This window comes from Ochotona princeps, chromosome 26 (assembly GCF_030435755.1).
Source record: "Ochotona princeps isolate mOchPri1 chromosome 26, mOchPri1.hap1, whole genome shotgun sequence".
NCBI classification, from domain to species: Eukaryota; Metazoa; Chordata; class Mammalia; order Lagomorpha; family Ochotonidae; genus Ochotona; species Ochotona princeps.
In genome coordinates this window covers 2,971,526-2,998,034 of record NC_080857.1, presented here as the reverse complement: position 1 = coordinate 2,998,034, position 26,509 = coordinate 2,971,526, and the positions used below count along the sequence as shown (strand labels likewise).

The 26,509-nt window shown below is 50.1% G+C and overlaps 1 protein-coding gene across 1 annotated transcript in view; it reads right to left on the bottom strand.

Annotated features, from left to right (window-relative positions):
- SETD3 (SET domain containing 3, actin N3(tau)-histidine methyltransferase) overlaps positions 1-26,509 on the bottom strand; it is a 56,158-nt gene that overhangs the window by 27,762 nt on the left and 1,887 nt on the right. The window contains exons 2-6 of the mRNA XM_004584534.3: positions 14,905-15,014; positions 13,995-14,087; positions 12,658-12,806; positions 10,966-11,038; positions 10,443-10,699 (exon numbers count right to left, since the gene is read on the bottom strand). Of these exons, the coding sequence (XP_004584591.2) occupies positions 10,443-10,699; positions 10,966-11,038; positions 12,658-12,806; positions 13,995-14,087; positions 14,905-15,007 (675 nt within the window). The 5' untranslated portion in view covers positions 15,008-15,014. The remainder of the gene's footprint in view (positions 1-10,442; positions 10,700-10,965; positions 11,039-12,657; positions 12,807-13,994; positions 14,088-14,904; positions 15,015-26,509) is intronic.

Here is a 26,509-nt window from a genome sequence, read left to right as displayed (position 1 = left end):
CACACAAGCATCTTTACGTTTCCTTTCAGGTAACAGCCACCAACACCAACAACTCCACCTTCGAAAGGCTTTCTCCTCCCCTAACTAGCCTACAGAGCCACTTCACTAATACTTGTATGTTTAAGTGGTCAGTTGCACAAAGACCTGATAGTGGCACGTACAACCAGCCTAAAATGGAAACAACAAAGAAGCAATTCCCCTTCATCTGACCAACAACTGACTGGTCACACGTGCCTTCCGTGCAAAGAACCACATAACAGGCCCGACAAAAAACAACAGAATGCCACAGAGCCAATCTGCCTTTTGAGTCTTCCATGTAAGAGAAAAAGTTAGGACTTAGGTTTTCATTGAGGCTCTAAAGTGGAAGTTCAAAACAAAAACAACAAAAAAGCCTCTATTAGATTGGAGGGGGGGGGGGGTTATCTTCTGCAAAAGCCAGTCCATTTACATTCATGCTTCCAACTTGCTTTGGGAACCACCAAATAACAAGACCATACTCCACCTGCTCATATATCCCGTGTAAAGCTCCTGATAATTAATGTACTGGGTTTTGTTCTCAATAAAAGGCTACTGGCACAGATGTAGAATGACCAAGATTTCTGTTGTATTCTCATCACATCCACAAGGATTAAGGAGAGGTGGGTCATCACTCAAACTGGGAAAGGCAACACCATGCAGCTTCTAGAAGACACACAGCAATGTCTGCACAGGCATGTCAGGCTGCCACAGACCCAGAGGTGGTCACTTCAGTGCAGAAGTTAACCTGCTTCGATACACATGTACTTCGCAGCAAGTTAAACATCGATTTTAGGAGTTGTAAGTTAACGGAAAACTTACCAATCCATCCATTCTGGCTACAGCAGGTAACTAAATATTTCCTTTTACAATTTATTCTAAGACTTGACAAAGCAGTCAAAAGCCCATGCACTGTCGCTCTGAAACCATTCATCAAGCAGGGTGTATTTTTATCTTCTATTATTTGCCAAGTGCATTGTTTGAACAGGCTCTATGTAAAATCTTATAAAACTAGTCTATAAGGTTTAATGTTTGAAAGCTATAATTGGCTTTCACTGACCTTACATTATAGCTATATTTTTACGCAGTAAACTCTTAAATCACCTCTCTCCTGCCTCTGAAGTTCACTTAATGACCCTTGCCTGCAGTTTATTCTTCCACTGTGGCAAGCTGTTGTTCAAACACCTCACTGTCACTTAGCTTTGCCCATTTGTCTTATTTCGCCAACAAGCTTGTGAACTACGGACTAAAGAGGAAATACTACTGAAGCGTGTGTCTCCAGCCCTGCAGGTGCCTGGCACGCAATAGTTCTTCAACAGCTGACTGAAAGGGGAAGAGTCACCCCTTGGCACTCACCGCCACCACTCCCAGTCCCAGACTCACCGCTTCAGCACTGCGAGGGGGAGTCACAGGCAGCTCCTCTTTACAAACCAACCTTTACTGCATTTACACTGGCAATACACTAACTAGAAACTCCTATCCCCTTCCATCCGTCACCTGGTCTCCTACTCCAGCAGGCCAACAGGGCAGGTTCTCGCCTCTGCTCTATCTGTGGACACTGAGGCCAGACAGCGCGAATGACTGGTCACGGTCTGAAGCCGATTTGCTGGCGGGGAGGAGGATCCAGCCTGCCTACCATGCCCCTGCATTCAGCACATCAAGCAGCTCTCAGAATCAAGATGGCCTTAGCCAACCCTTCACTCTCTTCTGCAGCTCAGAATCATCCAGAAATAACCCACCCGCCTCCCTCACCTACAGATCCACCCACAACAGAAGCCCCGGGTAGCCAGGACAGGGCCACGGCTGGGCGTGGAAGCCATGAGAGGCCTTGGTGCAGCCGTGCTCACAGAGTGCCTCTACGCTAGCGCAGGTGAGGGTCCACCTGACATGAAGAATGATCCCCCTCAAATACAGAAGAAAAAAAGGGAGGCCAGCTTAGAACAACTTCTGCATGCAAGTATGCCCTAACCCACTGTCAGGGCACAGTTTGTAAGAGTTTGTAAGGTCAGTGAAAGGTCATTTGTTGGTTAGTTTTTTTTTTTTTTTAAGACTTATTTATTGGGAAGTCAGATATATAGAGGAGGAGAGACAGAGAGGAAGATCTTCCATCCACTGGTTCACTCCCCAAGTGGTCGCAATGGCCGGAGCTGAGCGATCTGCAATCAGGAGCTTCTTCCAGGTCTAGCACGGGGGCAGGATCCCAAGCCTTTCCCATCTCAGGCAAGATCCCGTCCTCCACTGCTTTCCCAGGCCACAAGCAGGGAGCTGGATGGGAAATGGAGCTGCTGAGACACAAACTGGCGCCCATATGGGACCTTGGCATTTGCAGAGCGAGGACTTTGGTCATTAGTCTACCACACTGGGCCATGTTATGTTTTTAAATCTAGAAGTCAAAGACAGACAGACTCATGCCTATAATAGGAAGGGCTGGGAACTCAATCCGGGCCTCCCTCATGAGCAGCAGGGACCCAGACAGTTATGCCACCACTGCTGTCACCAGGGTCTACATCCCAGGCAGCTGGAGGCAGAATCCAGTCCAGGCACTGTGCTGAGGGCCCTAACATCTTAACCACCGAAGCCAAACGCCTGTTCCAGTGGGGCTTTTGCACTGAGCAGCCTCTGCAGGAAGGAAACGCCTTCCCATACACTCAAAGGAGATCCAGCGCTGTGCTGAGAAGTGCTGAGGCCACAAGCCCCAGCGGGAGACATTCTCAGCCGCACGTGGGAGCCACTTCCTCACTGGGCATTCAATGAGCACTCCCCACCACCAGCATGGAGCTAAGGTCCTGAACAGCATGGGCAAAGCCCTGCCCGTGTGGCACTTCCATTCCTGGAAATTGTAGAATATCTCTCTGCAACTCATGTTGAAACAGAATCTGATTGGCTGAGCAGGAGTTATGTAGCGAACCTTCAAGGCAGGAACGACTAGCTCCCATGGCTACACATGGAGAGGGGATGGCCCAGAATGAAACATAAGCCTTAGTCCCAGCCTATCACCACCTTCAGGAACTGCAGTCCTGAAACAGACGGGCAGACAGGCCTCCATCTCCTCCCTGGAGCCGAGGACTGCAGGGGCTCCGTGGCCTTCACGACAACCCCGGCGGCAGTTCTGTTTCCTTCCTCTTGTCTGTCCACTTCTCCACCCTCACTTGCTCTACTCCCTATGCCACCAGACTCCAGCCATGTCCAGTGGCCATGCTATGCCCTTTAGCCTCCACCAAGGTCAACTCCAGGCCTTCTTCAGGAGCTGCTGAGCAGCCCCACCCTGCGAAGCCCAAGCCTTGCTGCCCCTTCATCTCCCCTCTCTGCCTCTGCTCACCATTCTCTTCCATGCAGCACCTGATCTGCAGCCAGCAGAGCTTTAGCCTCGGGCCACAGCAGCCACCCCCATGCCTCTCGGCGGAATGCAGCAGCCGCTGACGAGGAAGCCCCAGAGCAGAGGGGAATAAGGGGAAATGGGAGGCTGACTCTCAGCTCCGTAATACACTCTTCCTCTAAGTCCTCCACGTACCTGGGCCGACACCGCAACACCCCAAGCCAGCACTCAGCACCGGGAAGAAGTGGAACCCTTCCTCTGTCACTGCAATGCCACATCCAGATAATCAAGCCTTCACTTCCAGGTGCCAGCACCTGCACCTCCCGGGTCCCTTAGGGGAGTCCATTCGCTGATCAACAGAAAACCAACCAGGGTTTCTGGTTGCAGAAACCATAGCCACTTAATTCACTTAAGGCCACATAACGGCAGGGACTCCAAAGCTGGTAGTGGCAGTTCCGATGCCATACCAAAACCAGTTTACCAATTCTCAATGACCTCACAGCACTGGGGCCTGCAGGCGGGGTGACGACACTAGCCTGGCTTAAAGATGTTAAAACTCATCAGGGCCAGTCTTGAAATCCCTGCATCACACCAGGTCAAGCTGATGGTTCTACCTCTAAACAGGTGATTGGGAAGTCACTGCGGCCAAGCCTGTGCCGCATCCTGGGAGCTCTGGGGAGCAGCTCCTGCAGGGTGCCCAGGACCACACCACGGCAGGACTCCAGCTGCTCCTCTCTGCACATCCCTGCTGCACGCCCTGCTCGTCCTCAGCCCTAGCCCGCCGCTGACACTTCCCTGACCAGTCTCACCTCCCAACGCACACCTGGCCCAGAGGCTTCTCCTGCAGATTTCTGAAGGCAGAAGACAGAGTTTTCTGGAAACGCAAGTTCAACGCATCTGTGCAAATGCACACCCTGTGCTATCGCATGTGGTTCTGCCAAAGTAAACAGCACAGCCTAAAACGGGAGAAACGACTGCTTGGGCAGAGCCACACAGCCAAGCAATGCCAAGAAGCAACGGGGCAGCCCCTCTGCTTCTCAGCTGCCCTCTTTCTGGAACAGCTGTGGCCAAGCAGGAGACACAGCCTGAGTGGGAAGGGGGCTCAGCACCGCCTGGCCCCAGGCGGAGGCTTCAGAGGTGAAGCAGTGCATGCTTGCCCTGAAGTCAAAGAGCAGTCGGTGCACAAGTCAATCTCTCCATCTCCAACCTTCCCGTACCTGTGCGAGCAAGTTAAGGGCGACAGAAACCCCTACACTAAGGGACCTATGAAAAAGGGGGAGAGGATCAGCACCATGGTGAAGTCCACACAACATCCACCTGCACCACCAGCATCTCATATGGGCACCAATCCGTGTCCTGGCAGCTCTCTTCCCATCCAGCTGCCTGCTTCTGGCCTGGGAAAGCAGAGGATGGCTCAAGTCCTTGGGTCCCTGCCTTTGTGGGAGATCCAGAAGAAGTTCCTGGCTTCAAACCAAGTCAGCTGCAGCCATTATGGCTATCTGGGGGGCAAACCAGTGAAGAAGACCTCTCCGACTCTCCTTCTCTGTGTTCAGCTCTTTTCATATAAATATCAAATAAACTAGAAAGGAAGGAAGAAGGAAGACAGTGGCAATTACGCTCACGACTCCATTCTGTGAAACCCTGGACATCTGCACTGACGTCAAGTCCATCACATCTGCTCTCAACTACAGAGAAACACGAGTGTGTCCTTAAGAGAGCCCTTCCCGCCAGGACGAGCTGGCCCCCGTCAGCAGCACCTGCCCCGGTGGCTGGGCATCAAAGGGCCACGCACAAGGAAAAGCACCTGGACTACCACTCAGCCTGGTCAGGCCAAGCCGCTCAAGCAATCTGCTTCCCGACCACATAACCACCTCTTCTGATCCGGCTTGAAGTCGAATCCTACTTTTCCAGTGATTTCTGAACAACACTGGCTACCTACTCCATGAGTCCCGACCTGGAGCTGAGCTTTCTGAGCCCTCACCTCCCGGCAGCATTTGCACAGGATTATGAAAACCCTGCAACAGTGTCAGACACCTACTTCAACTTGACGCTGATAAAAATTTTGCCGCCAACTAGGATTTTCAAGCACACAAGCCTTTTCCCACACGCAGCCCAGCCCACTTCTAAACTTAGCTTCTGGACATTCTTCTCTGGTTAGGCCTCAGTGTAACATTTCACCAGCACGGCTTGCACACTGTCAAAATCCCTAGTGCTGGAGGAGTCCGGTTACACACCACAGTCTGTGTGGCACCAAACAGATACAACGCACACTCAGCACCTTGAGGTGAATGTGATGAGAAAACTGGGGGAGTCTGCAGGGACCCCAAGGCCCAAGGCCTAGCACACAGAGGTGGGCTTGACTTTAAGCGAACTGTAAAGCACAGTAAAGATATGCAGTAACCTGTACTAACAAGTGCCACCAAGGAAGGGGCTGGCCAGGGAAGCACAGCGGAAGAGGGAGGGCACCAAGGAATTATTCTGTTAACATAAGACAGAGAGAAGTTAAAAGGCAGAGCAGAGGAATCTCCCTGGATTCATGGCAATTACTGGAAGCAAGTCCTAGAGCGCTCAGGACAGAAGCACTAAACTTCTAGCCAGCTGCAGCCAAACACACTACGGGCACATGCCCTCTGCCAGGGATGGAGCATAAGACCCCGAGCCGCAGGGACACAGGCCGACTCACCTACACTGTACCCAGAACCACGGCCAGTGTCCACGAAGACACGGGTTAGTGTAAGCCCTTGGAACACAGTGTTTGGGGAAAACCGCAACTTAAGCACACAGCTGGGGTTGTAAAAACAGACACTGCCCTGTTCCAAGTGCTCTGTGACCAGGGCAGGCTCCCTGTCAATGCCCTGGAAAAACAAGCGGAAAATGGCCCAAGTGGCTAGTCACCAGCCACCCTCATGGAAGACCAGAAAGAAGCTCCTGGCCCAGCTCTGGCCACTGCAGCCATCTGGGAAGTGAACTAGTAGATGCAAGATCTCTAACTGTGCCTTTCAAATAAATTAGTTTTTATTTAAAAAGCAGGAGGAAGAGACCTGCTTTGGTACTGAAGAGAGAAAATATGATATTCTAATAAAACAACAGCAGTACACTGATTACATCTGTGGTTACCATGATGTATTAAAAATCTTTCAACAGTGACAACATTCTAAAATGAGCAAATTAGTCAGTCCTAAAAATCTAAAGAGTGATTTTTTTTTTAAAGCAACTTTTGTTCAAATCCATTTCTCTTGGTCATGAACTCGAATGTGGATCCTCTGCACTCCCGAGCCCTTGCCTGCCAGCAGTCAGTGGTGGGCCTCCTTCTCAGCTGCCCAACATGCCGAATGCCAACAGCATGGATCCCCTGGCGTCACTGGGGAGGGAGCTTTCTACAGAAGCCCGTGGCTACGCACTTCTAACTGGTAACAATCCATTTGCCTTTTGCTACCATTGGTGACTGTCCCTTTTCCTCTTCTACAAAAAGAAGCTTGGCAGGGCTGGTGGGTGCCAAGATAAGGCCATACAGGCAAGGTCAGCATAGACAGAGGCTGAGGTACTCCTGCTGGGGCACTAAAGACCCCATGCTCCAAGAAGAGCTATTTTCCTACAAATCTGATCCGATAGGAAGTTTTGTTAACCCGATTTCAAAACCACAGCCAATGTCGACATTTGCACATATTTCTAAACTGAAGAACCCAAGTCCTAAAGCTCAAGACGCAGAAGCAATCCCAAGCTGTGAGGCCACCCTGTGCTGCAGACCCAGCCTTTCTGGCTGTCACCCCTGGTCCTTGGAGAAAGAGGAAAAGCACTCAGGTGAGGCACTGCAAGAGGAGAAGCAATATAAAACACAAGGAGACAAAAGACCCAGACACAAGGGGAGCACTTCTACGATGGGTACTGTGGCAGTGGGCCAGGTTCTGTGCCAAGCACCACACCTACATCCCTTCCTCTACCCCCACATTCCAGGCTGTGCCACCCTGCCCAAAAGCCTCCCAAAAAAAGCTTCCAACTAGAAATGAAAGACAGGGCAGCCAAAATGCCAAGTGGTGCCACAAGAATCAATTCTTGGAAGGCGGCCAAAGCCTACCCCTCAACAGCTATCCTGCGCTCTACCATCCAAAGGAGGCTGGATTCCTAACAAACAGCCCCAATACTGGCCTGAAGTTGTCCCTTAATAAAAGAAGGCATGTTAAATGACAGTAAGCAAAAACATGCCCTAGAATTTCACATTCTGAGCCATGCATGGCAAGCGGCTCGGCAGAGCCAGAGAAGGTAAGACTAGAAGCAGGACATGGTGACCCAGCAGGTGATGTGATTCACAGCAGCCCAGCCATCAGCCACCAGCCAGCGAAAGGAGGGGACTGTGACTTTGAGAATCGTGGAGGCATGTAGGGTGGTGCGGTCACTAGAGACCTACAGGGGTTGGGAATTCCCACGTGGGGCTGGCACCCATGCCCCAGGAGTTCAGCAGCAGCCCCACTCCAGTGTAACCATATCAAACATTTCCAAATATTGCCACCACAGAAAATGGCTCCTGATATGGCCAGACACATCATGCTGCTCCTCCACCTGATACACTGCTGACAAGCCAATGTCCAGTTTTATTTATAAAATGATAGTTTTTTGCTCCAATATTCAGACCGACATAAAAATGCGAAACAGTATCTGCTGACCTGGTCATTTCACCTGGTGCACACAAGGTGAGTAGCTCACCTGGCTTGGAACCAGCTTTTCAGATTCTGGAAGATGGCAGATTCCCTGGGTGAGCATCCCTAAGGTCCCCTCTGACGCCCGGATTTGGGGCTGGAATGCTACACTCAGACCTTGTTTCATATTTATCAGTGCTGAATTTTTTCAATTAAAATAGAATACTGTGTGGCACAGTGGGTTGAGACACCACCTATAGTACCAACAACCTGTACGGACATAGCACGGAGTCCCAACTGCCCCACTTTTGATCCAGCTCCCTGTTCATGACCTGGGAAAGCACTGCAAGATGAACCAAGTACTTGGGACCCTGCCATCCACATGGGAGAACACAAAGAAGTCCCTGGCTTCTAACTTCAGCCTGGCCCAACCCTGGCCATTGCAGCCATTTGGCAAGTGAACCAGCAGATGGAAGACCTACCCATTTACCTTTTTTTCTCTAACTCTGCCTTTCAAATAAATAAAATAGATCTTCTTTTAAAAAAACACTCACCTTTAAATAATTAGATTAAAATTGATATTTTCAAGAGTGTGACTATCTATTTACTAAAAAGATATTTGCTGGGCCCGGCGCCATGGCCTAGCTGCTAAAGTCCTTGCCTTGAACGCGCCAGGAACCCATATGGGTGCCGGTTCTAATCCCAGCAGCCCCACTTCCCATCCAGCTCCCTGCTTGTGGCCTGGGAAAACAGTCAAGGATGGCCAAAGCCTTGGGTTCCTGCACCCGCATCGGAGACCCAGAAAGAAGTTCCTGGCTCCTGGCTTCGGATAGGCGCAGCACTGGCCGTTGTGCTCACTTAGGGAGCGAATCATCAGACGGAAGATCTTCCTCTCTGGCTCTCCTCCTCTCTGTATATCTGACTTTGCAATAAAAATAAATAAATCTTTAAAAAAAAAAAAAAAGATAATTGCCTTTGTTACATGCTAATACACTGCTTTCACTCAATGGAAAATATTCACGGACAAACTTGTGGGTTTGGGTTCTACAAGCACTCTCCACTCAGCAGGTGGGGGCAGAGGGTCAGTCTCCATCACTTCTTTCCAGGAAAGCCCACTTTCTGCACCTCCACGACCCGAGTGCTGCAGGAACTACTTACTGCACAAGCACTGCAGTGGGCAGACCAGGCCAGAGACCTGTCCCTACCCTGACACCAGAAAGTCCTCCTCTCACAGTAGGCCACAACCTTTGACAAGCAGCAACAGACTTGAGAAACAGAGTAGCAGAAATGTCCAACCATAGGAAGCCGCGAAGACAGACCTACTAAAGTTGGATTCACTGTCAATCACCGAAAATGAAGAGCTGAGAACTGAGAAGCAACACACAAGCCTCAGGTCCCAAAGAGCCACACACAGTTGTGCCTGCGGGAGTGCAGGTGCACACGCCACAGAAGGCTGTGTCCTGATCCGGCTCCATCAGAGCGGCCTCGCAAACCTGGAAAACACGGAGCGATGTCCACCTGTACAATTATTACTGAGGCTGGAGCTTAAGAAACACACAGACCTCCACCTCAAGACAACTAGAATCACCACTCTGTTTTTAACCTACTGGAGTTAGCTGATGGTGGCAGAGTAACAGAATGCAAAAATTCTTGTGTAGTGAGCACAATGTAAAGTTAAAATAATACAAGGAAAACAGTACTATCTACAAAAAAGATATTACTACTCCTTGCAAATTAAACCTAACAAGGACAGGAAAACTCAGAACAACCAAGTCAAGCCTAATTCCGGTGGCCGAAGGAGAAAGGACCAAGCTGTTCACTTCTACCCTTGCCATGCCAGCAGGCACAGCAGCCAGGGGCTGACTCCAGAGGAGGCAGAGACAGCGCTCAGCCCTGCAGGGGATGGGGCACCAGCCCTGGCCTTGAACTGCTTCCAACTGGAAACAAAAGCCGGGCATGCAGAACTGCCAAAATCCCAACAGTGCAATCGTGTGAAATCAGGTGTCATTTAAATGCTTGTGCCTTACAGAGATTTTTATGCAACCAATTAAAACTAACGCAGTATGTGGCACATTTTAAAAAACAAACAAAATCAGATGACAATGAACTAAACTACCTGTCTTTGACTACTAACATACAGGAGAAATTCCAACACAAACTTTCATTTTCTTGGAAAATTTATACACAGAGCACCTTTGAGTACTAACTACCCGTTATGGCTTTCGTAATTTCATTGTAATCTCTTGCTTGTAAAAAACCTCCATGACTGTAAGAACTCAGGAGCAGCTGCTGCTTGTGTGAACACCACAGCCAAGTTCAGGCATGCATCTGTATTTCCGTAGTCCCACTGTAAAATGGAAACAGTGAAGTGCAACAGATGTTTGAGTATCCTATGCAGGATGCTCTGGAAGGCTGGCGTGGTCACTTCCCCTGTCTTTGCCTCTCCGAACCACCATGCCTTGTGAAGGAGGGCTCACCTGGATAACCTTGTAGAAGTAGGCATACTGCCGTGCTGTGTTCTTATACTGGCTGAAGACATCATGGATTGCTTGTGTTGACTGCAGGTGGCGAACCTCATCCTCATCGAAGTAGAGCGGTGTGTCATACTCACTGGGGAGGGTCTGGATATAGGGCTGCCAGAAGGAGCTGGGGTTGGCTCGCTCACACAGCAGGTGGAAGGCCAGGGCAATATTTCCCATGGCTTGAAGAATTCGGTCTTGAGAATACAGGGGCCCTGAATTAACCCAGAAATGAACAGCTAAGTCCCACAAACTTCCTTAAGAAAGCACTCATTCAAAATACATGGTAAAATTGAGAAAATTTAGAACCTTTTAAGTCTTGTGCATTTTTGTCATCAGCTAAAAAATCAGACCTGATAAATATTTCACAAGTTAGGAAAACAATCAAATAAGGTCCTGAAGCACCACAAAATGGAATTTACAACCACGAGTTTGGGCATCTGTGCTTTGCCTGGAACAAGCAGACAGGAGTTCTCCTCACCCAGAACAGAGCTTTTGGCAGATTCAACAGTCATTAGTAATTTCCGTGGAACCCATAAAAATAATTCTTCTGCCTAGAGGATAAGAAATAAGAAAACAGAATTGTCAAAACATATTACCAACTTCAATTTAACTTTATCTGTGGTCAGAAACTCAACCACATGTGAAATACAATTTCAGCGTGAACAACAGTGATTCATTTGTGCATGTTTCCCAACAGAAGGATCCATGTGAGCACTCATCGAGCAGTAGCACAGTGTCAAATGCTGCTGCAGACTGAGAAGGCAAATAACCCAAGGAAGCCTTTGCAACTTTACATTGAAGCAAATGCAGTACTTGGAGCAACCCAAAGCTATCAGTGTGATTGCTCCAAGCACTCTAGAAGCCGCAGCAACGTTCTTCCTCCTGGGTTCCAAAGCCCAGCCCCACCACCAAAGCACAAGTTCCCAAAACTTTCCCCCAAAGGACAATCTCATTTTTGGCAACAGGGTACCCCTCATCCTGGTGTGTATTTGTCCACAGCTCTGCACCCTGTGAGGACACAGCAGGAGGGTGCCCTCACCAGCCAGGCCACATCAAACCTTGTGGCCTCTATAGCTCTAAGAAATGCAGGTTGATTATGCCAAAAATAAACACATCGGTACCCAAGAGCACGCAGAACAGCCCATGGCAAGACACGCTGAGCTCACACACACTGATGACGCCTCTGGTCAGACGCAAGAGGATGACATGCAATAGTATGACCTCACCATGGTCTACAAGCAAAACTGTCTGCACGTCTTGTCCCTTATACGGACTATAGGCACAATGAAGGAACTGCTCCTGTGGCTGGCTGGCTGCTTGGCTGGCTTTCCTGCTTGGAAGCCTGGCATACTAAACAAGGACCCATCCACACAGCAGACGCCTGACAGACCAGGAACAGTGCACATGGTCAGTGTCCCCAGGAAAGGCCAAAGGGAGGTGAGGACAAATGTCCAAGTGTCCCCCCTTCCATCCCAGCCCTAAGCCATGACGGGGCACAAGAGGTGGCTGCCTGAAACACTGCCTGCTGAATCCCAGGAGCACACAGACCCCCCTCCCCCCACCGAAACATGAGAGGGTGCAGGCAGCAGGGCAGGAGGGTTCAAGTGAGCCACCAGTTCCCACCAAGGGAAGGGCCGGGTCAGCTCATCTCCCAAGCTCAGCAGACAGTTCAGGCAAGGCCAGGAGTGGGGCCCACGGCTGCCTTTGTCAGAAGCACAGCAGCAAAGCAAACCACTCCTCGTTTGGCCGATGCCAGTCTCTCTTCTTTCTCACTGCCTCTGGGGAACCGTTTCAGTGGCTGATTCGTTCAGCTACTCTGCTGTTCACGGCAGATGCTGACAGGCACCCTCAGCCCTGCCCACCCTCCGCTACACCTGCCAACACCTGTGCACTCTCCCTCCAAGTCCAAGACCACCACTGGCTTTTCTTCAACTAACTCTCAAAACCCGGTAAGCTTCCCTCTACAGACTCCTAACAGAGGTTCTGTGTGCGAACTGTCCTGTCCAAGGCACTGGCCAGCAGCAGCGAGCTCAGGCGGACAAGCCAGTAGGGAGCATGGGGGACACAGCCAGGACCGAGGCCCCTCCAGGCCCAGGGGGAAGACCTGAGTTTCCAACACGCTCCCCGCTTGCCCACGCAATGTCCTCACGTGGACACCACAGGCACTCACCTTGATATCTCTTGTTGCTCTCAAACCAAAGCCCTCTTCTTTGAAATGAACTGTCTCAAAGCCCTCCACAGATGCTCCATTTTCAGAGGCCCATTTCATTAACTCAGGGAAGTAATCTTCTCTTTTCCCATCAAAAGTAACGGACAGACCTGTAACAGCCCACGTTTCAGGAAACAAAGGCGGTTTTTAGGACATAGATCATGGACAGCCCCTCAGAAGACCACAGCAAACACACCAAATCCCTGATGGGGCAAACAAGTATTTGACAATGCCACAAAAATGGAACATAAGATCTGACTGGGATGCGATGGCAAACCAGGAAGAGACTTCCTCACTGCCACCATGGGGCAACAAGTCACAGTGCACCGCTTCGGCCCTCCGAAGGCCAACAGGCCACTCCAACTCACACCTGCTTCCACAAACCCCCATGAGGATGACAGCCAGCAGCTCCTGTCTGTGCACACCTGTGCGGGTTCTCAGGAGCCACAGCACCCCGTACAGCGAGTGCAGTCAGGTTCACGCACAGACATAGCAAGGCACCATGTGGCAGTATTCATCACTCAGGCAGAATGACACACACTGTGATGTCAGTGACAGCTTAGCAAACATCTACTCCAAACAGAAATCCAGAGCACACAAAATACTCCAGGTGACGTATATGGTGACAGAGGATTAGCTTGGTGCACAGGGGAGTCTGAGGCAAGCTCGCTAAGGAACACGCTCACAGGTGTGTGCACGGTGCAGAGGACCACCGCTGAGAGCTAACCCAGGACAACCCTCCCTGACTCCCTCGGCGACAAGAAAGGAGAACGCCTGCTCATCATTTTCAGGGCACACTTCTTACATTTCCCCCTCTGCCTTCCCCTGTGGCTCTGCACAACAACATCTACACCAATGAGCCAATGACTAAATGCACCCCAAAACACAGGTTCAGACTCTGCAGCCCCATCTCTCAGGGAACCATGAAAGCCAGAGCCCACCAGAAGCACCTGGCAGCGACACCACCCAGCCAACAGACACGTGCTGATCACGCGTGGTTCTCAAGCTCAGAAGGAAATACAGTATGAAAAGCAAATTTAAATACTCACGAGGGCTGTGTCCCTTCAGTTCCCAGAGGCACACATTTCCCTCTCTGAGGCAGGTAAAGGCATCCCTGGAGTAAGGGGATTCCGGCAGTGCCCAGCCCGATGACTTCCCCACCTGTAAGCCACTCCCACAGCCACCTTGCAGAGTGGCACACACGACACTGTTCCTCCCTACACTCAGAACCCTTCCCACTTATGACAAGTTTCCTCACGACATCCCGAAAACAAGATTCTCACTCCGGTGATATTTACCTTTTTGCTTTTTCCGTATTTTCTCCACCAGGGCCCGGATCTGCACGTACTCTTCCCATTCCCTCCCAGGGCTGGGAGCAGGGCTGCTGCACTCTGGAATCAAGAGTCAGGGCTTACTCCTGCTGCTCCTGCGACCCAGCCGCACAGCCCACACAGGGTGCTGCAGCTGCCGCGGGCCCTCGCTCCCCGACACGCCGGTGGCAGGCAGCGCACAGGTCTGTACACTTCCCAGCACACAAACCCCAAGGAGCCCGAAACATGTCTCTTATGACCATGCCCTGCACCCAAACGAGAGTGCTCAGCTGGCATCTAACTGAACCTTGCTGCTCAGAACACAATTATAAACAGGGAAATTTAAAAAGCTAAGTTAAAATACAAAATATTTCCCCAAAACTCTTATGGACTGTTTAAAAAAAAAAAAAAAAAAAAAAAACATCACAGGTCCATCTCCTTTCTGGTTACTCTCATTAACAATGGCTCTCTAAGGGGACCAGCGAAGCTGGACACGGGAGAATTAGTCAACAAACACCTCCCGCGCCCTGCATGAGTGCTATATTAAGTGCTCTGGGGGAGTAACGAAAACAAGGTACCAGCACTACTGCCAAAGAGGCATTTCTGAAGGCTGCACCCAGGAGACCCTGCAGCTGGCCGCCCTGGCCTTGGTCAACACTCACAGCCATGTCAAATGGCCCCTTTCCAGGCGCCAGCAAAGTCTCCAGGCCCCTCACCCTCAAAAGACATTAACTAATCAGGTGTTGACTGACAACTACCACAGCTAACCAAATGGACTCTGCCCTTCCTCCAACAAGTACCCAGTGTTGAAGACATGAGCCAGGGCCAGCACTGTGGCACAGAAGGTTACACCACCACAAACCTCTGCCCCTATCACAGTGCCCCTTGTGAGACTCACTCTGCAGCAGCTCGCTGGTCAGGTTCAAGATCTCCTTGGGTGACGCAGCTGCTGTCGCACCAGTGCCTGATTTCTGAGTTTTCACTCGACTCTTCTTTCCCATTTTCTGACTGCAAAGAAGGGGATGGGGAGAAAGGAAGAAAAACCACATTACTAAGGACCAAAAACCAGCAAGAAAACAAAGTCCACAGTGTCCTGGTCTTCAGACGTTCACGGATCTCACAGCCTCATGTTTCCTTCCAGAAAAAGCAATGTCAGGTTAGCATCTGGAGGCAAACAGGGGAAATCTGCTTTGTAGTCTCTGCAATAAAAGTGCATTCCTCTTCACCTGCACAAGTTTACTCGTCACAAAGAATGCACCGGTCATAGTTACTGAGTATCTGCTCCACGACACCACGGAGAGAAGGCACGTATACATTATACATACATACCAACCACTCTGCTTTAAAAGAGTGGCAGGTTGAGCCACCACTTGTAATACCGGCACCCCATACTAGACTGCCAGTTTAAGTCCTGGCTGCTCCACTCCAGTTCCATTTCCTGCTACTGAGTCTGGGTAGACCACAAATGATGGCTCAAGTACCCAGGTCCCAGTCACTCACAGGGGTACCCAGAGGCCTGGCCCAGTCACCCACAGAGGTACCCAGAGGCCTGGCCCAGCCCTGGCTATAGCAGCCATTTGGGGAATTAACTAGTGCTGGGAAGATCTCTGCTTCTTCCTCTTATGTTGCTTTACCTTTTAATAAATAAATCTTTAAATATATAATCACTTATTAAAAAAAAAAGTACCTTTCCAGTAATAGTAACTATAAACCCTAAGAGACAGATTAGACTGTCTAGACAAATGTTTAAGACATTCATAGCTCAAAGATGTGTCGTTAGGGAGGGCCCAGTGCGGTAGTCTAGTGGCTAAAGTCCTTGTCTTTCATGTGCTGAGATCCCATATGGGCCCTAGTGGAACCAGGCCATGTCCCAGAGGCCCTGCCTCCCATCCATCTTCCTGCCTGTGGCCTGGGAAAGCAGCTGATGATGCTCCAAAGCCTGGGAACACTGCACCCATGTGAGAGACCTGGAAGAAGCTCCTGGCTTCAGATTGGCTCAGCTCTGGCCACTGCAACCACCTGGAAGTGACTCAGTGGATAAAAGATCTTTCTGTCTCTCCTCCTCTCTGTATATCTAACTTTCCAGTAACCAAGAAAAAAAAAACTAGTAAATCCTTTAAAAAAAAAAAGTGCTAGGGAATTTGTCTAATTTTCTTCCAAAACCCAAGACCTTTGTCCCAGTGCCCCATCCAGGCATCCTGCACATGAGATCTGAGTAGGTTCTCCCCCGAGCAGGACACACCAGTGGCCTCTACGTCAGGATCTCCATGAGATAAAGGCTGTGGGCGGGAAGGGAGGTTCCAAGGCACTGCAGGGAGAAGGCAGGCCCTGAGCAAGCTGCTGCCTGGCAGTCTGCATTTGCTGTCTGAAACGGCAGCCAGGACGGGGGCGGAGGGACGGCCACGAAGCTCCTGGAGCGACCAACAAGCCACCCAGGGATGCCTCCCGGGAGCCCCTGCCAGCAGGTCCTCCCCTTCATCCTAGGGGCAAACCTAAAAGCGCCATCTTGGCCCATCTGTGCTACTAAAGGACCACTATTGTGGCAAGAGGACTGAGATGCAACTTCTGCCCCATCCTTCCACAGTCCCTCAAAAGGTCCATAGGAACACAGAACGAAAAAGTTAATCATTGTAAAAATGTTTAAAATCCATTGCAAGGGAGCCTCAAAAGTTCACTGAAAATGTATATTATTAAAAAAAAAAGACACATGGATCTCATTTTTTTACACAAAAATGAGACTATCTTAATTCTATTTTCCCATAAAATTTCTGATGCTCCCTCATAGATCACTAATCCTCCTGCGACTGAATCCATGCAAATATGAGCACCTGCTATAACTCAAAAAGTAGCACTTTTTCCTAAGAAGTGGTCATCTGCCCTACAGTATCTAAAGTTTAAACAGTAATATGCACTTAAGTCTCTAATAAATCTAAAAACAGTGTCAGTCACTGAAATAAAACTGCACCAAACATGTAGAACTCCTGCAGCAATGAAATGAATTATTTTGCAACCAAAAGGGGGGGGGGGTGGGGGTAAGAGGAGCCACAGCTGATGATCCTTTCCTGCACTTAGACGGCCTTCTTACAGCAGAAAGGGGCCCCCGCAGCCCACTCACAGACAGCCAGAACAGCAGAAACAGGCCCCCGCAGCCCACTTGCAGCAAGCCAGAACAGCAGAAACGGGCCCCCACACAGCCCACTCACAGAGCCAGAAGGGGCAGAGCCTGCACCAGCTCTACATTCTTCCCTGCATTTCAGGCCTTCTCACATCTACTGAGGCCATCCCTCAGGAGGACCACTGCACTTAACCCGAAAATAACGAAGGCCAACAAAAGTCTGATGATAAGAATTTTAATCACACTTCCAAATACAGCAGATTGGCTAGCCTGGCAGCAAGAACTGCAGAGACACACCGTCACACACTGGAAGGGACCTGCCACTGTGTGGGCCGCAAAGGCTTAAGAGCTCCAAGACACAGCTCCAAGGTACACTCCCTTCTCTCCGCAGGCCGGGGCCATAGCACAGCACTCAAGGCACACCAAGGCCTGCATCCACTATCCGAGTGCAAACTGAGGCCCGGATGCTGTTTCTGACCCAGCTTCCTGCTAAGGGGCCTGGGAGAACAACAGATGACCCAAGTGCTTGGGTCCTGTCATCCATGTGGGTGCACAGCCTCCCCTTCAACACTCCACAACGTACAAGGAACCATTATTTTGATGTCAACATGAGTTAGCTTTGCCTGTTATTGAACTTCATTTCAACAGAACTGTAGGGCTACATACGTGGCTTCTGCTCCTAGGACAACACATGACTTGCCTGGCTACACCTGTTGCGTTTCATATCCTTCCCCCAATACCAGGAGAATGCTGCTACCCCCTTCTTCTCTTAGGAAAATTTTTCACTGATTTTGAGGTCCTGCAAAATTCCCCAACTGCCTCTGGGAAATTCTAAGCTTTCCCATGCAGTCCTCACTGCCAGGCAGTTCAGTAAGGGTTACATTCAAGGTTATGAGCAGATGCTAAGGCTGGTTTATCTCGGCATTTAGTCTTCTGGAATTCTCTTTAGCCTGTTTTTCTCCCACAGGGAGAGAGACCCTAAGGGAGAGAATACAGCTAGCCTAAGACTAGGCAAAGGATCTTCAACTTAAGAAAGGGGCAGTGGTGGCTTCTGTCACAAGCATCCCATATGGGCACCAGCTTTGTGTCCCAGCTGCTCCACTTTCAATCCAGCTCCCTGTTTATACCGTGTGAAAGCAGTGAAGAATGGATCAGGTTCTTGGGCCCCTGCATCCACGCGGGAGACCCAGAAGCTGCTCCTGGCTTTGGACTGGCCCAGCTCTGGCCATAGCAGACAGTTAGCAAATGAGCCAGTGAATGGAAAATCTGTCTCTCCCCCTCTGTGTAACTCTACCTATCAAATAAAACAAAATAAATCTTAAAAAAAAAGTAAGTAGGGGCTGTCTGTCCTTGTCCATGGTCTTCCAGACCACTCCATCACCTGCCCCACCCAGGGCCTGCCCCTGCACGCTGAACGAGCTCTTCCCTCTGCCTTCAGAACTGCATCCCTGGAGTACTGGACTTCCCCTGCACCAGGCAAGTTGAGCTGCCAGTGTTTGCAAGACCCCTGGGCTTCTGCACTGTGGAACGTTGTCCCCTAGCCAAAGCACCTTGAAAGGAAGCCCTTTACCTTCCTGCCTTTTTTTTTTCTTTTTTAGATTCATTTTGTTGTTATTGCAAAGTCAGACATACAGAGAGGAAGATCTGTCCGATGATTCACTCCCCTTCCCCAAGTGACCGAAGGCAGGATCCAGGAATTTCTTCCTCTGGGTTGCCCACATGGGTGTAGGGTCCCAAGGCTTTGGGCCATCCTCGACTGCTTTCCCAGGCCACAAGCAGGGAGCTGGATGGGAGCGGGGCTGCCGGGATTAGAACCGGCGCCCATATGGGATCCCGGCGCATGCAAGGCAAGGACTTTAGCCACTAGGCCACCAAGCCTTTACCTTCCTGCCTTCACCCCCACAAACCACCAGGCTGCCTGTAAGTCTGCCAACCCTCACACCACCCCTCACCCATACAATCTTTGCTGCACTGCTTTGGCCTGGATGCCCCTACCCTTTCACCCTTGGGCTGGCAGAACGCTGCAGTTCACCCACTGTCTCATGGAGGACAGAAAGCACAACTCCCATTTCTGGACCACCAGCACGGTCAAGCGCACTGCCGCAGACACTGCAGAGGGGCACACTGGGCCGAGCGCACAAAGCTTTGTGCGTCACTGCAGTGTAGCTAACTCTGACCTTTCTCTCGCCAGTGATTACAAAAGTCATCAAAAGGTGACAGCCAGTCAATATTTAACTACTTGTACTGACAGGTTACAAAAAAACCTAAGTAAAAATATAAATTTACAGAGAGTTGAGGGTCAGGGGTTAGGATTAAGCTTATGCAATATCACACTTACAACAGTCTCCTCTGGGAATTCAGTTGGTAGACAGAAAAAAACTTAGACTATCAAACAAGAGAGATCCTGAGAAGTACACTGACAACTGCAAGTGGTTTTGGTCTCAGAGGAAGTAACAAAGCAGGGGTTAGCCCATTACTTACACACAGGAAGCCCCGCCTCCAGCTTGCTGCTCATGCAGACACGGGCAGGCAGCACCTACAGTTCTCCACCACCACACAAGAGACTTAAAACTTCCTGCTTGGGCCCAGCCCGGCTGCCACAGCTTCACCATTTGGAGAGCAAGCCAGTGGAGGGGAGCTCTCTGTCTCCAGCAAATGAAGCCACTCATTCTCTCTCCGTCTTGCTCTCAAATAACCAACTTTAAAAATGGAAAAATTTGGAACTGACACAGTAGCCTAGTGGCTAAATCCTCACCTTGCAACCACAGGGATCCCATACTAGCACCATTTCGTGTGCTGGCTGCTCCATTTGCCTTCCAGTTTCCTGCCTGAAGCCTGGGAAAGCAGCAGAGGACAGCCAAAAGAGTCTGGGAACTCTGCACCATTGTGGGAGACCTGAAAGAAGCTCCTGGCTCCTGGCTTCGGATTGGCTTGGCTTGGCTCGGCTCTGGCCACTGCGGCCACTTGGGGAACAAACCAGCAGATAAAGGATCTTTGTCTCTCCTCCCCTCTGTGAATCTGCCCTTTCAAAAAAAAATAAATCTTACAAAAATGGAAAAACCTAAACTGAAAGGATACACACAACACACATACATATACATTCACATATATTGCATTTTTTCCTGGAGTTCCCCTGAAAATACTGCGTTCAACTAAGTACAACTAGAATAAGCATTTCTGCCGACACTATCTGGCAACTGACATTGCAGCATCTGTTTCTCACGGTCTGCACAGCTGCATGACTGAGAGGCAGGACGGCCACGTGCCCTTCCCGCCTCTCGGGCTTCCAGCTGTCCCACGCCTGCCCAAGCCAGCAAGCACGCCCTTCCCAGGCCTTTAGGATCAGGTTACCACGTTCAGACACAAATGGCAGAATGGTGGGTTAGGAGAGCACTCCCCAGGTGAGACACACCCCGCTCTGCAATGTCTGCTCTTCCACAGGCAAACACACGCAGCAGGCTCCTCGGCCACAGCCCGCCACTCACACCGCCACTCACACCGCCACTGCCGCGCTGCCTCCCATCCTGACACCCTCAACTCCAAAGCACCAAGAAGTAAAGCCAGCAGGCAAGGGAGGACAGGCGGAATTTGTCTCAATTTAGTAGCCACTTAAGTACCAGCATAAACAGACTCTAAGGTGCATATTAAGCACATACAGTAAGTACATTTTCAACTTTGACACAAATAATTTTGGAACATATATTTCAGTCAAATATATTCGGTCAAATATATTTTGGTCAAATATATGCTATCAAACTTCAAATTAAAAAAATAAATAAATAAACAGAACCAAAGCAGTGGTTGCTTTCCACAGTGATTTTTACTGCTTTTCCAGTAACATAAATAATTACCTTAAAGATGCTTAAACCATTTCTGATTGACTTCTCAACACGTAACACTTATTGGCTTTAAGCTGTAAACATATTTAACACAAAGGCTCTCATTTAGAGGAAATCTACTCCATAGGAAAAGCTTTTGTAAAGCAAAAAATCATGAAGAATAACTTCCTGTTACATCTTTCCAAAATAAAAAAGCATCAAACGTGAAAGAACAGATGGGACCTGACCAGAAACTGCCTCTCAGCAGCCCACGCCCAGCACAGGACCTGAAAGTCCACTGGGCACAGCACCTCCTGGTGCTCCAAGTGCACCCTGCATGGCACTTTCGGGCCTCAGAGTGCATGCTCTGCAACCCATCGCCCCATCCAAGCAAGCAGCAAACGGGCGGCCGTGTGGCAGCCCGGAGGACGGAGGCCCCCAGCTAAGCGGCAGAGGCAGATCCAGGGCCTGCTGGCCACCACGGCTCCTGTTCACCTGCACGGCCGAGTCTCCACTTCGTGAGCCAGCCCAGGGCCAAAGGGTCCAAAGGGTCAGCTGACAGCGCGCCAGCCTCCCAAAGGCTTCTGTTCTCCAGGGACAGGCAATCGTGGCAGCCCGCCACTGCAGTACACCAGGCTCCGAGTGCAGCTTGTACAGGGCCAACACCGCCCCTTGGCCGAGCCTCCCTGGCACACAAGCCTGGGCTAACCCTCCTAGCACTACCCTAGCTTTCCACAAGCTCAAGCGGCTTCTTGCTTTCACTGGCTCCAGGTTTATTTCTATTTTTTTTAAACATAAACTTCATTACGTAAGACAAAAACTGTAAAGCAGTACAGTTCCTATATAACCCTCATAAACATTTTATATTGTCCAATTTGTGTAATTTATTAGCCACACCCAGCTCCCCCCTTGTTAATCCCCCCACCCCATGTGCGGCCCAAGCATCTAATACAGCCATTTTGTGTTCAGATGGAGGTCTGTTACAGGCTCATCTTGGTGGTCTGGTGGATCTGAGCTGCCAGGGTTTGCAGACTGAGGTTCACTGCGGCCAGAGAATACCTAGGCTCAGGGTCTCCGATTGTCAGAGAGAAGGCAGCTGAAGGCACACAGGACCTTCTATCTCATCCAACAAAACCCTGTTCATGGGCTAGAGAATTTCTACTCAGCCCCATCCTCATCTTCACTCAGAGAATTTTCTTGCCCAGGATTCAGCACCAAAGGTGATCCAATCAGGTTGCATGTGTACCAAGCACAAGATGACACACCCACAACTCTAGTCCCCAAGGCAGCAGCCGGTGGCACATCTGAAGCCCACAGAGGTGCCAAAGCCGAAGTCATAAGTGACCCCCCTTACCCCCACGGGGCTGCGCCTGGCCCAGCGAGACCCTGCAGCCTCACTGTTTAAACCCTCAGCCCAGCACACACCCCAGCCTTGACTCTAGCCCATGCAGGCAGGCGCAGCAATTGAGACCAGGGAGGTCCTAGGCCCAGTTTTCTGGCTCACTTGCCTAGCCCATCCCCTGCCTCCCTGCCCCTTGCTCTCCAGGACTGCCAGAGGATGCAGTGGTCTGGCTTGGAGAAGCCGGGGGCACTGGCCTTCTAGGTCCGCCCCCAGTCCCAGCTCTCCTTGTGTGCCAGCAGGTGCAGGGGTCCAGGCTTCTTTCTTTTATAACTAATCTGAGATGTGGCACAGCCTTTAAGATAAGATGGTAAACTACCAAAGCCCTTCATTACATAAACTAGTCTTCAACAAGATAGATGTGCTGCTCCATTAAGTGAATCAGCTGTTGAAACTGCTGTACCACTGGGGCAGCTCCCAACACCATCACCCTCACCACATCCCTGTGCCATTCACTAAGGATCAGGAACCACAGCGAGATGAGAGCTCTACTACTCCCCCATCGCAGACAGGAGCTGGGACCTGAATAGGTTCACCATTTATGCAAGATGCCACACGCCAGCACCAGGCTGGAGACAATCTTACTGATGTTCAATGGTATGTCATGGGCTAAACTCAAAACCAACCCCACTTGGAGGTCCCTAAAACTCCCAGGGTCACAGTAACAGCCAAGCAGACATCCAAGCCAACATCCCTTACAGGCAGATGTAAAGGGTTTCTTCCCCTGGCCCTTTAAAACGCAAGGAGAGGGCCCGGTGGCATGGCCTAGCAGCTAAAGTCCTCGCCTTGAACGCCCCGGGATCCCATATGGGCGCCGGTTCTTATCCCGGCAGCTCCACTTCCCATCCAGCTCCCTGCTTGTGGCCTGGGAAAGCAGTCGAGGACGGCCCAATGCATTGGGACACTGCACCCGCGTGGGAGACCGGGAAGAGGTTCCAGGTTCCCGGCTTCGGATCGGCGCGCACCGGCCCGTTGCGGCCACTTGGGGAGTGAATCATCGGACGGAAGATCTTCCTCTCTGTCTCTCCTCCTCTCTGTATATCTGACTGTAATAAAATGAATGAATCTTTAAAAAAAAAAAAAAAAACGCAAGGAGAGATTTTTGCTGGCTTCAAGTTAAATCTGAACAGGAGCAAAACTTCCACAGGAGCCCCTGCCCCAGCCAGCACGTCTACACCAGCCTCTTCCACAGGAGCCCCTGCCCCAGCCAGCACGTCTACACCAGCCTCTTCCACAGGAGCCCCTGCCCCAGCCAGCACGTCTACACCAGCCTCTTCCACAGGAGCCCCTGCCCCAGCCAGCACGTCTACACCAGCCTCTTCCATGCCGCACTCATGCAGCCAAAAAACTGCAAGAAGTTAGGAGACAATCATGCTCAACAATGCTGAGTCATCCTCATCAACAAATGAAAAACTTTGTTAGCCACAGTGAAAAAGCAACTTCAGGGAGTAATTTTCCACGATTTTTACTTTCTTAACAGTAACCCCGGCTTGAACTGTTAGCAGGAAACTCCGGACACTGGAGCACCTGCCCATGTTCCCAGCCCGAGGCTTTTAAGCCACTGAGTCCTAAGCAGAGTTTAAACTGTGCTGTGCTAATGGAGTCTGTTCCTTAAAAATCATGAAACAAGAACCAAAACTGCTGCCCACTTACTCAAAGTTCTATGCATGTACAATTTTTACTGTCAATTAAAAAATTTTAGAGTTCTGATCTCTGCATGCTCTGGGCAAGTTTTAGTCTTTCCTTTAAAAAAAAACGTGGGGGGGGAGGATTTACCTAATGAAAGATCATCCCTCCAGTGGTTCGCTACCCAAATGGAGGCAGGGCCACAGCACCAGGGACATCTCCAGCTGCTTTCCCAGGCTCTTCAGCAGGAGGCGAGACGGACGTGGAGCACTGGGACGCCAGCATCTCCTGTGGTGGCTCAACTCACTACAGTTTTTACTCTTTTTAAGAAACTTTGAAAACGTCTCGTTCTGCTCTGTCCCTCCACTCACCTCACAGCAGAGGCTGGAACTGTAAAAGGTTAAAACTTCACTTGAGCTCAACTGCCAGCATTATTCAGGTCCCCTTCAAAACCTGAATTTAAGTTAGACTTACCTCTCTTTGTCAGCCATTGGTTTTCCACTGGACTTACCTTAATAACTGGTTTACTTCTACTTAGGAAGGGTGAAGAGTGGGCCTGGAGCAGCTGCCCAGTGGGTAATAACTGGTTTACTTCTACTTAGGAAGGGTGAAGAGTGGGCCTGGAGCAGTTGCCCAGTGGGTAAAGTCCTCGCCTTGAACACGACGGGATCCCGTATTGGCAGCCAGTTTGTGTCTCGGCTGCTCCACTTCCCATGCAGCTCCCGCCTGTGCCCTGGGAAGCTGCCGAGGTCGGTCCAAAGCTGCCGTGGGAGACCCAGAAGAAGCTCCTGGCTCGGCACAGCTCCGGCCCTTGCGGCCACTTGGGAAGTGAAGCAGTGGATGGAAGATCTTCCTCTCTGTCTCTCCTCCTCTCTGTGTATCTGCCTTTCCAATAAAAATAAATAAATCTTTTTTAAAAAAAGTGTCCGGAGTTATTCAAATATCAGTCCAGATATTCCCCTGTTCACAGCCCTGTTCTCCACCAATCCTCTGTAACTTAGTAATCCTCTTCCCACCAATCCTCTGCAACTTCGTGGCGCCATACCTGCCTGCCCTACCCACCAATCCAATCCGCTGGAACCTTGTAGCACCATACCTGCCTGCCCTACCCACCAATCCAATCCGCTGGAACCTTGTAGCACCATACCTGCCTGCCCTACCCACCAATCCAATCCGCTGGAACCTTGTAGCACCATACCTGCCTGCCCTACCCACCAATCCGCTGGAACCTTGTAGCACCACACCTGTCTGCCTGCCCTACCCACCAAATCTCTGCGGCCCCTCCCCCTGGTCTCTGCCTACCATGGAATCTATCAAGCCCCAGTGGCCCGCCCATGGCCCTTACCACCCCAAGTTACCCAAATCCTGGCAATAAAAGGAGGATCCCACAAGTGTTCCCCTTTTTCTTATGCACACACGCACTCTCTCTCCCTCTTCCTTTGCAGCCCGCTCTGGTCTCTATGGCAGGAAACTCATTCTCTGCCTCCATTCCTATCCCCCTGCCCTCTTCCCTGCTGGATTAAAACCTGCGTGATTTGCAAAACTAACAGAAAGTATCTGAAATAAGAAAGTCAGTTGAGACGGTGCATATATGTATATATACACACACTATGTGTGTGTATATGTGTGTGTGTATGTATAGAAAGGCAGAGTAACACAAAGACGGATCTTCCATCTGCTGGTTCACTCCTCAAAGGGCAACCACTACCAAAGTTTGTCAAAGGGCAACCACAACCAAAGTTTGTCAAAGTTAACCAAAAGCCAGGAGCCCCTAACTCCATCCAGGTCTCCCCACGTTTGAGTCAACAACTGGAAGCTCGGTGGGCAGGGAACCAGCCGGGACACCAACCATCATTCTGACACTGCAATACCAGCATCACAACTGGAGGTTTAACTGTGCCTCAATGCCTGGCCCAGGAGGTGAATTATACATAACCACTGGGAATCATTTTTCTCCCAATTTCAGTTTACAACCTTCAATATCTGCTTGCACCTCTTGTTTTATGACTTGTTTACATCCTGTAGATTCTACTAAGCTTTTTCCCCATATGACTATTTCAAGACTAAAAACAGTGAAGTCTCAACTTCTTTGTAATAAACTTTGTGTATTAACACTTGGTGGAAAATTTACTTTTACCTTGAGAATAAAGGTGATGTAAATTATGCCTGCATATAAAAATCATTAACACCAAATTTATGAACAAAATAGGAACTACAATGCACAGAAATCCATTTGGCCAAGTACATGTGTAAATGCAACTCTCCAGTTCAACGGGAATCCTCAGTTACTATTCCTGATGAAATATCACCCAGAATGAACTGAGATCCAATAGAAAACATTTCTATCACTGTAACAAGAGAGAAAGGATGCAACAGTGAATAACACCATGCTTCACTGGTCAGAACACAAAAGAAACAAACGCCTAAACAGGAGCAAACTGAGAAAACTAAGGCACAGCAGGGAGAACCAAAGCATTGGGAGAGAGAACACCCCCCACCCCACCAACAGAAGCACCCTACGTAAAGGCAGGCGGGGACACAGAGC